Source organism: Artemia franciscana, chromosome 13, assembly GCF_032884065.1.
Source record: "Artemia franciscana chromosome 13, ASM3288406v1, whole genome shotgun sequence".
Taxonomy (NCBI): Eukaryota; Metazoa; Arthropoda; class Branchiopoda; order Anostraca; family Artemiidae; genus Artemia; species Artemia franciscana.
In genome coordinates this window covers 10,003,835-10,016,951 of record NC_088875.1, presented here as the reverse complement: position 1 = coordinate 10,016,951, position 13,117 = coordinate 10,003,835, and the positions used below count along the sequence as shown (strand labels likewise).

Genomic DNA, 13,117 nt, shown 5'->3' with positions numbered 1-13,117 from the left:
ACAAACCGTTTCACGGCGTTGCAAGATAATGACCGAGAATTTAAGACCAATCAAGCAATTTCTGAGACCGAGACAAGTTCCATGACCGAGCAAGAAAATTTTAACCCATCACTAAATATAGAAAAGCGCTGGATCAAGTTCCGAAATCAAGTGAAAGAGGCAGCTACAGAAATTCTCGGAGTAAGGGACAAAAAACCCAAAAGATGGATTTCTCAGAAGACAATAGAATTCTCTTTAAGGAAGAAACAAATGACTGATAAACACTCTGCTTCTTTTAAAGCACTCCGCCAAGAATGTCACAAATCTGCTAAGGCAGACAAACAAGCATATTGGTCTAATGTAGCCTGTGAAATGGAAAAGATAGTCCGTTTAATTAAGGCGTATTACGTGGGAACGAGGGCATTTATAAGAGCTGACGGAGAAATCTCAAAAGAAATATCAATTGACAAAGGAGTGCGACAGGGTTGTGCCTTATCGCCTATTTTGTTTAACTTTGTCATTGGCCAGATCATGAAGACTCTTGACAAATACAAAGGTGTGACAATCAGTCCAGCACTATCAATAACAGACCTTGATTACGCTGATGACGTGGATATCTTGGCTGAGTCGATAATAGAAGCACAGCTCATGATAGACGACATTGCTCCTAGATACCTTACTACTGGACTAAAGATCAGCCAATCGAAAACAAAATCGATGCGCACCTCTGGGCTAGATGAAACTCCAATCACATTGAATGGCATCCCAATCGAGGACGTCCAGAATTTCAAATATCTAGGCTCCCTAATAAATCCCAAGGGCGAAGCTCTAAGCGAAATACAAAGCCGCATCTCCGCAGCCTGGGCAGCATTCATCCAGCTTCGGAAGTACCTCTGGCTACGAAATGAAATCTCCCTTCGTACAAAGCTCCAGATATATAACGCTTTGGTCCTCTCTGTGCTTCTTTATGGTTGCGAAACGTGGCCCGTCAGAGCTGGGGAAGCTAATAACCTGAATGTCTTCCACCACAAGTGTCTTCGCTGTATTCTTGGCCTGCGTCTCTCTGACCGCGTCCGTAACGATGTCATCAGAAGAAGATGTGGTGATATACCACTTGTCTCTGATGTTGTCAAAGCGAGACATCTACGATGGTTCGGGCATACACTGCGCCGACCGGATGACTCGTTCAGCAAACAGTGCTTTAAATGCCAACCCCTCGCACACTGGAAAAGGAAGCCTGGAGGACAAAAAAAGACATGGTTATCAATAGTCAGAGCCGACCTCGAGCCAATGGGAGGTTTCAAGAAGCACGGGCACCGATGGAATAGACAATGGATCCTGTTGATCGAGCTAATCGCATTTGAAAGAGGGCAATGGAGAGACGCATGTCGACAAATTCTGGATGCCACGATGGGCCTGGACAAGGCTCGAACGTGACCCAAGTACAAGTAAGTAAGAGTGAATTCTTCACCAAGATCTGTACTACCTATCCAACTATTACGGCTCATGAAAAGTCCACCATACTTGAAAAATGTGAGCCTGAGAACAACATAATAGTCAGTGAGTTTGATGTTTACACGGAATTACGGAAGATCAAACCGAATACATCTTCATACCCTGGTGAATTACCTGCCAAACTCCTACGTGAATATGCAGCCTTCATAGCATTACCACTGTCCAGCATCATTAACGAGTGTTTTGCTTCTGGCTTTTTCCCGTCACAGTGGAAAGGGCCTATATTAGAATTATTCCAAAAATGCGCACCCCTTGTGCATGCGACGATCTCCGCCCGATCTCACTTACACCTTGTTTGGCGAAAGTAACTGAGGCCTTTATACTCAAGTTTCTTCTGAAACAAATTCATGCGTATTGATAAATTCCAGTACGGTGGACTCCCCAAGTGTAGTACTACAATCTACCTAGTACGGATGTTTGACTGCGTCCTCCAATGGCTTGAAAAAGGTAGCTGTTTCGTCGACATTTGCGCAGTGGATTTCCGAAAATTTGACCTAATCCGCCACCGGACTGCAGGCATGAATCTCCAGGAAATGGGGGCCAAACGATGCACCCTTAGCCTTGTACTTGACTTCTTAACTGGCCGAAAACAAAAAGTCTTTGCACTCCACGAAAACGATTCGGATTCATCATGGTCAGATACTTCTTGCGGGGCCCCACAAGGCAGAAAATAAGCTGTAATAATTTTCCTGGCTGTAATTAATTCCCTGCTTAACCATCACGACGACCGTTACAAGTTTGTAGATGATCTGTCCATAGTGCTCGCTTACCTGGTCGAAAACACTATCATAACAAAGCAGTTTTCAGACCAGTTATTTGATCAGCTAAAGACCGAATGCTCAAGTCATGATCTTACCATTAACGTAGCCAAGTCGAAGATAATTCGTTTCAACCCTCTGAAGCGGAATATAGATATGCCTCTAGTCCCTTTCGCGATTGTGAACGAAATAAAAATCTTAGGAGTAACTTTCACTAGTGTCTGTAGTTTCAGTGCCCATATTAATTTAACCGTCCACAAGGCTAATGCAAGCCTTCAGACAATTACCAAAATGAGGCGTTTTGGGTGTGATACTAAAAGCCTTCTTCATGCCTAATCGTGTTATGTTCGCCCGTTGCTCGAGTATGCATGCCCGGTGTGGGGTCCATCTGCTATCCGCACAGCGTACCTATTACGCGACATAGAGTGCGTCCAGAAAAGAGCAACAAGGATTATACTCCGAGACCGTGGCATACCCTACGATCAAGCCCTCGCTAAATTAAATTTATCTCCACTTAAAGTCCGGCTGGAACACCTTATTCACCAATTTGGAAAATTCATCCTAGCCAATAAGAGCCACCGATCACTACTACCCGAACCAGCCCCTCCCAATAGCAGAACTCGATTACGAAATAAACTTGTACCCCCTAAAGTACGAACCAATCGATACGCAAACTCATTTGTGCCTTTTTTCACATCAGTTTTTAATGCTGAGTTGTAGTGTATGATTTCTGTCTAAATGTATGATTTTTGTGAAAAAACTGAATTTAGCTATGCTACGATATTTTTTAAATATACCGATCTCTCTCTCTCTCTCTCTCTCTCTCTCTCTCTCTCTGGAAACTGGTTGATTTTTTTGTAGTTTTACTTATTTCTCAAAACAGTTGCCAAAAATGCCGATTAAAAGGCAAACAACAACAAAATATCCGTAAACTTCTGTTTATAGACTAGGGCTACATTTGAGAAATAAAGGAGGGGGGCTACAGGCAAAATGTAAGTGATTCTATAAGTCCGTTAAAAAGTTGGAATTTGCTATTGTAGCACTTGTGTCAGAAAGAGACATTGCCAACCAAGCTATAGTGCATCGCCTATAGAATATCTTATATACAAAAAAAAAGAAAAAAAATGAGTCATTCTAATCCATTTGTGACGAATCAAGGTGTTGTCCCTGATCTATATTGTTTAGGTGTTATTGTGACCATTCTTAAAAAGAAAGCCGCTCTAATCCATTTAGAGGGACGGCGTAAACTCCACAAAGCCCGGATGGGATATGAGTCAATAAGGTCAAGTTGGAAAATAATTGCTATATATCTCATATTATTTTTTTCGATATCATACTGATTCGATAACCTACATCAGGTAAACACTGTAAACCTGAGTTAATATTTGACTTTTTCAAGCTTTTTGCCATTGGAAGCACTTAGTATTGGCCCTTTGCCCATTTTATAAATCTGTAATTTATAAAAACTTCTTGCCATAGATTCATGCTGAGACTCAAGGATAATGGTTATAGGAAAATTACAAATAGGTCCACGCAGATAAGACTTTTGACCGTTGAAGCACGAAAACTAGTATGACACATTTTAACAGTATTGGATTAGACCAGATCAAGCTCTGGAAGCCAAGAAAATATACTCAAAAGGCTAGCCTATATAAGGCTAGCTATGCGTAATTTAATTACGCATATTATTATGAATAAATTTTATATCTTCTTTATTATTGTACCTTGTAACTCAAATTCAATCACGAATATAGAACAACAAGCGACCTGTTTTTTTTCCTTTTCTGTTTTTCAAAAAGTCTTAGTACTATCATTTATTGATTTGCGGTAACATATTGTTTGGTCAATGTACTTTTGTGCCCATCGTGGTTGATTTAAAAAAGTACAGGTAACTTATAAGAAAGAAAACTGGCATCAGTGTAAAAAAAGAGACACCAACGCCATCTAATACTTGTCACTTCTGTAAATTTTTCAAACTTCATAATTGTGCCCAGAAACCTTGCTGTAGCAACACATTGCAAGGCCAAAGCAGGAATCTGAGCAATCAATAATTGTCGTTAATACAATTATTTACTTACCCAGAAACAAAAAATACCCTTATTCCTTGACTAATGTTACCTTATTAACTAAAAAATAAATGCAAAGCAACGCACAAAGCAACACCATCGTTAAATGGTGTTTTAAATTATCCATACACTTTGTTACCAAAATAGGAAAAGGTAAACGTAATTTTTCTTTATCAGTATTAGTAAATATCTTTCAAAAAGTTATAGCATACAGACTACGAGGTATGACGACATGCATCGACAAAAACTTGCGAGGAACAAAACAGTTAAAACAAAACATTTCCGAAACTTTTCAATTCTAGACGGCGGGTAAATGACAAGAAATACGCTCAATTTAAATAGTGCGAGTTTGGCAAATAGAGCCAAAAATAAGACATGGTCAACAGCCGGAATAACGGCGGCACCCAGTGATATTACCTGTGACTTGAAATTTTCAAGCCGATTAAAAAGAAAAACTTCCATAATTTCGGGTTGAATTTGAAGCCAGGATTACAGTAATCAACAGAAAGATGAAAAATTGTTCAGTGATATACTCGATAGTCCAGCTTGTGTTGAAAATATTTTAATTGGTATGAAAAAAGAGACATATTGGTAATATGGATAGTTTAAGATAAAGGACATTCCTCCGATATTTCCGAAACCATATTTTGGCTATGCATTTATACATACAATGTAAATAAAAATTTAAGTTCTTTTATTAAGTTTTTAACATAATATTTTATAACATGAAACTTTTTAGCTTATACTCCTGCATAGTTTCGCTGCTCTGCTTTTGTGATACTCTATATTGATGAATATACTCTCTTTAATAATAGCTCTTCCCGTGGAGACAAATTTCTGCCAGAAGCTTAATAGGTTAAATATTTCTTTTTTTCCTAGAGTTTAAGAGATAAACGTAAAAATAAGGTATCAAATATTATCTTCCGGATATACGACCTGAAATATCTTAGCAGAGCCTTTAAACAGATCATCCCAAAGTTGAGCTACGTCCCTGGCAAAAATATTACTGCACTAGAGCCTATTCAATCCCATGTCATATGAATCTAAATTGTGGCTGTACTCAACTATTTCCCCTGCTCTGGTTTATAGGCTAATTACATTTCTCGATTTTTCAAAAGAGAAGAAATTTTTTTTTACACTGAACTGAGGGAACGAACACAAAGAGATTAGACATCAAACTGTTCGTGGTAACGAACTGCAAGTAAGGAGTGACCCAGCTCAATAGTATCCGAAACTAAAAAAAAAACTAAATTTTGATACCTATAGATACATCAAAAGAACTGTGTCCTTATACTTAGTCTTACCCATCGAAAGTTACGATCCTCAGAAAATTTGTCTTGGTTTCGAAAAAAGGGGAAAATACCTCCTATAAGTCATAGAATCTTAATGAAAATCAAACCATCAGATTCTGCATATTAGAGAACCCTACTGTAGAGGTTTCAAGCTCCTATATACAAAAACGTAAAATTTTGTATTTTTTACCAGAAGAAAAATCACGGATGTGTGTTTATATGTATTTTTTTCCCCAGGGGTGGTCGCATCGACCCAGTAATCCTACAATATGACGAGAGGGCTAATTTGAACGAAAATTAAAAAAAAGTTCTACCCTTTTTAAGTGACCAAAAAAGTTGGAAGTTAACTAGGCCCCCTCCCACGCTTATTTTTTCCATACTCACCCGATCAAAATTATAAGATAGCCATTTTGTCAACATAGTTGAAAAATCTAATAGCTATATCCTTGAGAATGACTTAATCCCCCACAGTCCCTGTGGGAAGGGCTGCAAGTAATGAAATTTACCCATTGCTTACGTATATTATTGTATGTATGTATGTATTTATTTATAACCCATCATACAAAATAATGAAGTGATGGAGTAAATTGAAGAAAAAAGGAAAAAAAAGAAGAAAGAAACAACATATCGTAATTACATTCTAAAATACAAACAAAAATAATTCCACGTCAAAAAACAACATTTTGCCATTCATGGCCGGTTTGCTTATAGCACAAGTGTACATTCAGCTCAGCTAACCTAGCACACGGGTCAGACAAGCTATACTTTTTCATCAAATAGGAGTTGCGGGTCCACGGAGGAACTCGCAACAGAAACTTAGCAAATTTGAATAAAACGCGTTTCATCCTAAGATGGTCAGATTCACTAAATATAGGGTAAAACGGTACTAAATACAGAATATGTGGCACGACGACACTATTCTAAATTCTCGCAAGATTGGCTCTATTCAAATGAAACTGAGAACTAACATTTGTATCATATGCACGACGGATTTTCGTTTCCATACTTCCTAGCATCAATAGCCTAGTTTTCTTCATATTTTTTCCAATAGGAAGGCCAAGATATTTCTACTTAACACAAGAATTTACTTCTGTACCATTCAGATCTATAGATGTATTATCTGATGTAGTCGTGTCTATTTCATTGAAAATCAAAACATCACATTTTTCAGCATTTAGGGAAAGTCTAATACCACTGTAGTTTTTACATATCTCCAAAAAACATTTTCTATCCCACTGATAGTCCTACTAATATTAAAAACATCGTATGCATAACATAATATCGACCAATCAGTACCTTTATATATACAACACGAAGAAAGTTGGCACAGAGCTGGAAGCGTTGCATTATTATAAAACGTGGAAGAAGTAACCGCACCCTGCTTAACCCCAATATGAATTGGTATATCATCAGTCAGCAAATTGCTTCCAGGTATACGTATTTTTGCTTTCATTTGGCGGTACATGTACAAAAGAGGTCTAACTAAGTCTAGCGATATACCACGGTTCAAAGGCTCATTCATTGCTTGGGGATGCAACAACGAGTCAAATGCTTTACTAACATCGTATGTTCCAAGCGCTAGAGTACCACCGGATTTATCTGCATCGATCAACAAATTGCGCAGACATTTTAGAGCATGGAAGCAACCAACCTTAGGCTGGAAGCCAAACTGGTGAGGTGGCATGTAACAGATAGAACGTAGGTTATTAATTATAAGTAATTCAAACACCTCCGCAAAAACGCTTGAAACAGTTATAGGTCGATACGATGAGCATTCAAACGGATCCTTCCCTTTTTTTAGAATCGGTGAAATAAGACCAACACAAAAAGAATCTGTAACTATACCGCAGCCAAAAAATCAGTTGGTACAACAAAGAAAGATGACACATAAGCTTATCAGACGCATTTTGTAAATGAAGGGCGCATATGCCATCATAACCCATAGACTGTCTTTTGTTCATTACTATTGCAAGTAATGAAGCTTCTACTCCATAAGGCGTAATACTCACGGCTCATTCAAAATGTGATTTTTCTGATACAAGATTTAAATTAATACCATGTAACTGGCAGGTTTGTTTAATAGAATCAATGGAATTGGAGTGCTTGCGCGCTCTCGTATGGAAGGGGTTGGAAAAACCTGATCCATTTAATCATTCTAGAAAGCTGGCAGAAAATTCTCCATACGCGGAATAGGTTTTCACGTAGAAGCTATTTACTGAATCAAAATAACATCAATTCTTTCTTGGTCCAGCTGACTAGCGCTCCATTCCATTCAGGAGAAATCTCTTTTGATTCCTAAAGGTGGCCAAAATATGTGAAAATAAAGGCTCCCTGACAAAAAAACGTCGTAAACGAAAATGAGATCTCGAAGAACAAGCATTGAAGAAAAAAGCCTTATAATGAAAATAAAATCCTGAATTAAAAACCTCTTAAAGTATTAAATAACACCCACATGTACATCGTCGTTGTGTAACGCCAGGCGCGTGTGTCCTCCTTAGTTACAAATGAGGATTCCCCACGGGCCCCAGAGAAACAAGTAATGCGAGATTGCGTTAATCCCAATAAATCTACTAAGTCATGGAAGATTGTATCACCCTAATTTACTAATTACTACTAAGGGACCCTAAGTTAGGGTCCCTTACTTGACTAGCGGACCTTGAGAAATTAGCATGTCATGCACGATAGTGTCATTCCCAACAAATATACCAAGTCACGCAAGATTTCATCACCCTCAACATAAGTAAACATTCCATATTACGCAGGCTCCCCCGCTTGACTAGCAAAAATTGAGATCGAAGATGTTATGCAAGATTCCGCCATTCCCAATAAATTTACCAAGTTATGCAAGATTGCAATACCTTCAACATAAGTATTTATTCCATATTATGTAGGCCTCCCCCGTTTGACTAGCAGACATTGAGATTTAAAATGTTATGTAAGATTGCGTCATTCCCAATAAGTTTGCATCACCCTCAATATAAGTAAACGTTCCCTGTTACGTAGGCTTCCCCACTTGACTAGCGGACTAAGTCCTAAGACTTAGCAACCAAAGAAATCATGATTTGGCAGGGGTCCTCTGACGGTTTTTTCCTGGCCTTCGGAGGTTTTTAAGCAATCAAAGAAAAAAAGTCTCTATAATGGAACAGGCACCTATATCCTGAAGTAAACAAACTCTATTGCGTAACAAGCACCTGCGTCTTCAAGAAAATTAATAACACCTGCGTCTTGAGGGGATCGCTGTTAAACTTCCTAGTGATCTCTTATTAAGGAAGAAAAGAGTAGCGGCTATGTCACCGTTTAAAAGCAGGGCATCAGCACTGGCTTGCTATACTGATTCCAAATATAGCCAATTCACTACGTTTAATTTTACTTATTAAGTAAAATTTGGATAGGTGATAGACTCAAAAAATGGTCAGAGGCAAGGCTCTATCTAGGGGGGGGGTTGGCACAAAAATTTGTTGTCCGCAACACAAACTGCAATACCGAGCAATCACGTGGAGGGAGCGCAGCAACCTCCAATATCCTTCCGATATCCAAAAATCAGTTTAATATTTTGGGTACCATGTAGGGATCATATCAGATATTAAACTGATAAGAACTGATACTAAACTTTGATCTTAGCCAAAAGGCTGAGAAGCGATGCATGTGTAATAATTTAAAGCCCTCTTAAACTAAACACTACTTTAACGAAAGTTATGCTTTTTTATTCAGGAAATTTATATTTATTTTGGACTAAATTCCTGTTTAATGGCACTCCTAATCACCCCTCCCCCTACAATTTCTAGATTTAGCTCTATATTATGGAATGCCGAATTTTCTCGTTATAAACTGCCAGTCATTGTGTAACAAAATGGAAGAATTTGAAGTTATCGTCCGTCAAAATAGTATCCCAGTTATCGCAGTTACAGAAACTTGGAATCTTGATAGGTTGTCAGGTCATATGGCAGGCTACGAAATTTTCCTGAGCACACGTGCTGATCGAGGTGAGCATAGACTAGGTGGAGGTGTTGCCTTGTACATACGGAAAGACATCCCTTGCAAATTATTACCGGAATTATTTGATCCAGCTCATGAAGTAATCTGGGCTATTTGCAAACCTAAATCTCTTCCCCGGCGCTTTTCTTGTATTATAGTCGCTTCAGTATATTACCCAGAAAGTGCAAGAAACTGGGGTGACTTGGTCTTCCACCTCCAAACGACTGTTGATCACCTGAGAAGTATATACAGTAGCCCTGCTTTTATTATAGGAGGAGACTTTAACCAAACCAAGAAGAGTTGGTTATCATCTTGTTTGTCTTTAAAACAAGTAGTACACATACCCACCCACTCTTTGGGGGGCATATTGGACCTTATATTCACAAATTGTGATGATTTTTACTCCCCTCCCTTTTCTCTTGGTCCTGTTGGTATGTCAGACCACAACCCAATTCTTTGGAAAGCAAGAGAGTCTTTACCAAAGCCCAAACTATCCCGTGTCACTGCTCGTCCTTGTACGGAGTCGGCCATCTGTGAATACGGTCGATGGATTGGCACATATGACTTCCCCGAAGTGTACAATACCGGGCTCTTGGAAACTAAGGTATCCGATTTCAATGCCACGTTATACAGTCAATACCTAAAGATCTTTACTACAAAATCATTTGTTGTTAGTGAATACGACAAACCATGGATATCTCCAGCTATTAAATCACTAATAAAAGAGAGGTCTCACCTCTACTCCCGTGGTGCTATAATCAACGGCAAGAAATTGCGAAATCAAATAGTCTCTTTGGTAAAGAAAGCCAAAGCTCGGTATGGTCGTGAAACCATGCCCTCCCAATTACTTACATCAGACCCCAAAAAGTGGCACAACGCAGTGAAAAAGGTGGCCGGCCAAGCTTTTGACAGCAGTGTAAAGATCAGCAATGATGGCGGGTCCTTAATCAGCGCAGAAGAAGTGAGTGAAAGAAAGTGAGTGAGTGAGTCCTGAAGGCTTTACTGATTCTAGGTGGGAGCAAAGGTGGAAGCTAAGCTTGCAAATTGCCACGGCGGTGGTGGCGTTGCAAGCAAGGATGCTCCCCCCTTCTGTCCCTAGGCAGTAGAGCAAACCCGCCAGCACACCTCATAGCGGTGAGAGGGTGTAAACGTCACCTAGCTTCACGCCAAGCGAAGTGACGGCCAACGTGCTCCGGGTGACCCGTAGGACTGGGGCCCCTGCGGTTAATCATACCCAAGAAACATCCAGAATTATGTTGAATATGTCTAATATGAGAGCGAATTTGGCTACGGCATTCCCGGCATTAAGCGATGCGTCGAGGCTGGCGACCTTGTCGAAAAGTGAGCTAGCTACCATACTATCAAGGAGACATGGCCTGAATATCGGCTGCTGGAACCTCTGTTCCATCAAATGTTCACTAACGCAAGCCTTCGTAGCTGAAGAATTTTATTTATATAACCTGGACATACTCTGTGTTTCAGAGACAAGATTAAATGGACAAACGACACTTGACCTAATAGCCCCTTCGGATAAAAAGGCCATACCATTCAATTCTGGCCCAATGGATGGATCCGGCCTCGCAGGAGTGGGAATAATCATGACGCCCAAGATCGCATCGGGACTCCTTGACTATGAAGCAGTGTCTGACAGAATTGTGATGGCCCGTTTAAAAGGTCAGAGTAATAACCTGACAATACTATCTGTATATGCCCCTATTCGTGACACCCCTGACCACTTGAAAGACAAATTCTATGCTGACCTCCAACTGACTATGAATAAAATTCCTCGTAAGGACATCCTCGTGATCGGTGGTGACTTCAATGCCAGGATTGGCACGAGACTAAACGATTCTGAATGGGCCATTGGCAACAACGGTTTGGGCGACCGGTGCATTAACGGAGTTAGACCTCTCATGTTTGCTATGCTGAATAATCTCTGTGTGGCTAATACATGGTTTAAACACAAACCTTGCCACACTTACACTTGGAGATCCCGAGATGGTAGAACCCGCGCCCAAATTGACTATTTACTCGTTTCCCGTCGCTGGAAGTCAATGATTAAAGACTCGAGAGTATACAGAGGGGCGGACACTGGATCAAAAAAAGGATCCGACCATTTATTACTAAAATCAAAAGTTAGATTCAGACTCAGCTCCAAAAAAGTATATGCACCTAGACGCATCCTAGACACAACGAAACTCAAACTCCCTAAAATCAAAGAGACCTTTATGCTCGAACTTACAAACCGTTTCACGGCGTTGCAAGATAATGACCGAGAATTTAAGACCAATCAAGTTATTTCTGAGACCGAGACAAGTGCCATGACCGAGCAAGAAAATTTTAACCCATCACTAAATATAGAAAAGCGCTGGATCAAATTCCGAAATCAAGTGAAAGAGGCAGCTACAGAAATTCTCGGAGTAAGAGACAAAAAACCCAAAAGATGGATTTCTCAGAAGACAATAGAACTCTCTTTAAGGAAGAAACAAATGACTGATAAACACTCTGCTTCTTTTAAAGCACTCCGCCAAGAATGTCACAAATCTGCTAAGGCAGACAAACAAGCATATTGGTCTAATGTAGCCTGTGAAATGGAAAAAGCTGCTGCACGCAATGATTCACGGAAACTCTACCAGCTCCTAGGAGAATCAACCAGGAAAAAGAAGCAAAGATCTACCCCCACGCTACTTAGTAAGGACAACAAGCTTCTCACGAGCAAAGAAGATCGCATCGAATGATGGCGTGCTCACTTCCAGGAGCTTCTTCACCCATCAGAAAATGACCACAGCCAACCCATTCCATCCCACAGCAGTTCTGAGTCACCATTCGTGTATGAGGATTGCAATATCGCCCCTCCAAGCAGAGCAGAAATTATTCATGCCGTAAAACTATTAAAAAATAATAAAAGCCCTGGCATTGACGAATTACCAGCTGAACTTCTCAAGGCCCTTCCAGAAGCGGTTATCGACGAGCTCCACAACTTACTCACGGATGTCTGGGTCAACGAATACATTCCTGAAGAGTGGAGGACCTCTATAATAATTCCTGTATTTAAGAAAGGGGATCGAGCCGATTGTAAAAATTATAGAGGAATTTCCCTGCTACCCATTTCTGCAAAAGTTTTCACAATAATAGTATTAAATAGGTTCAGAAATATTAGAAATGATCAGACGAGGCCAAATCAAGCAGGATTCAGACCTGGTATGGGATGCTGCGATCATATTTTTAGCCTGAGACAGATCCTGGAACACCGCCTTATACACCAGCAGGAAACAATAAAAGTCTTTATCGACTTTGTAACGGCTTTTGACTCGGTAAAGAGAATTGCCATCTGGGATGCAATGAGGGATGATGGAGTGCCCGAAAAGATAGTCCGTTTAATTAAGGCGTATTACGTGGGAACGAGGGCATTTTTAAGAGCTGACGGAGAAATCTCAAAAGAAATATCAATTGACAAAGGAGTGCGACAGGGTTGTGCCTTATCGCCTATTTTGTTTAACTTTGTCATTGACCAGATCATGAAGACTCTTGA

General features: G+C 39.9%; 2 protein-coding genes and 1 non-coding gene across 3 annotated transcripts; 1 reads left to right on the top strand and 2 right to left on the bottom strand.

Annotated features, from left to right (window-relative positions):
* Nucleotides 1-1,483: 1,483 nt before the first annotated feature.
* LOC136034251 (uncharacterized) lies at nt 1,484-7,294 on the bottom strand. The gene is made up of 2 exons (XM_065715392.1): nt 6,988-7,294; nt 1,484-1,518 (listed from the first exon to the last, which is right to left on the bottom strand). Exons 1-2 carry the CDS (start codon nt 7,292-7,294, stop codon nt 1,484-1,486), a joined length of 342 nt encoding a protein of 113 aa, XP_065571464.1.
* Nucleotides 7,295-9,058: 1,764 nt separating this feature from the next.
* LOC136035132 (U2 spliceosomal RNA) lies at nt 9,059-9,251 on the bottom strand. The gene has a single exon (XR_010619350.1). It is a non-coding gene; the product is annotated as a U2 spliceosomal RNA (small nuclear RNA).
* Nucleotides 9,252-10,856: 1,605 nt separating this feature from the next.
* LOC136034250 (craniofacial development protein 2-like) lies at nt 10,857-12,323 on the top strand. The gene has a single exon (XM_065715391.1). The coding sequence runs from the start codon at nt 10,857-10,859 to the stop codon at nt 12,321-12,323; it is 1,467 nt and encodes a 488-aa protein (XP_065571463.1).
* The last annotated feature ends 794 nt before the right edge of the window (nt 12,324-13,117 follow it).

Bases quoted from the DNA above. Each gene is read 5' to 3' on its own strand.
- LOC136034251 (XM_065715392.1), bottom strand. From the start codon at position 7,294: ATGCCACCTCACCAGTTTGGCTTCCAGCCTAAGGTTGGTTGCTTCCAT. The intron at 1,519-6,987 runs GTGCGGTTACTT...TGTTGTTCTCAG, and splicing joins TCATATTGGGGTTAAGCAGG to GCTCACATTTTTCAAGTATG.
- LOC136034250 (XM_065715391.1), top strand. From the start codon at position 10,857: ATGAGAGCGAATTTGGCTACGGCATTCCCGGCATTAAGCGATGCGTCG.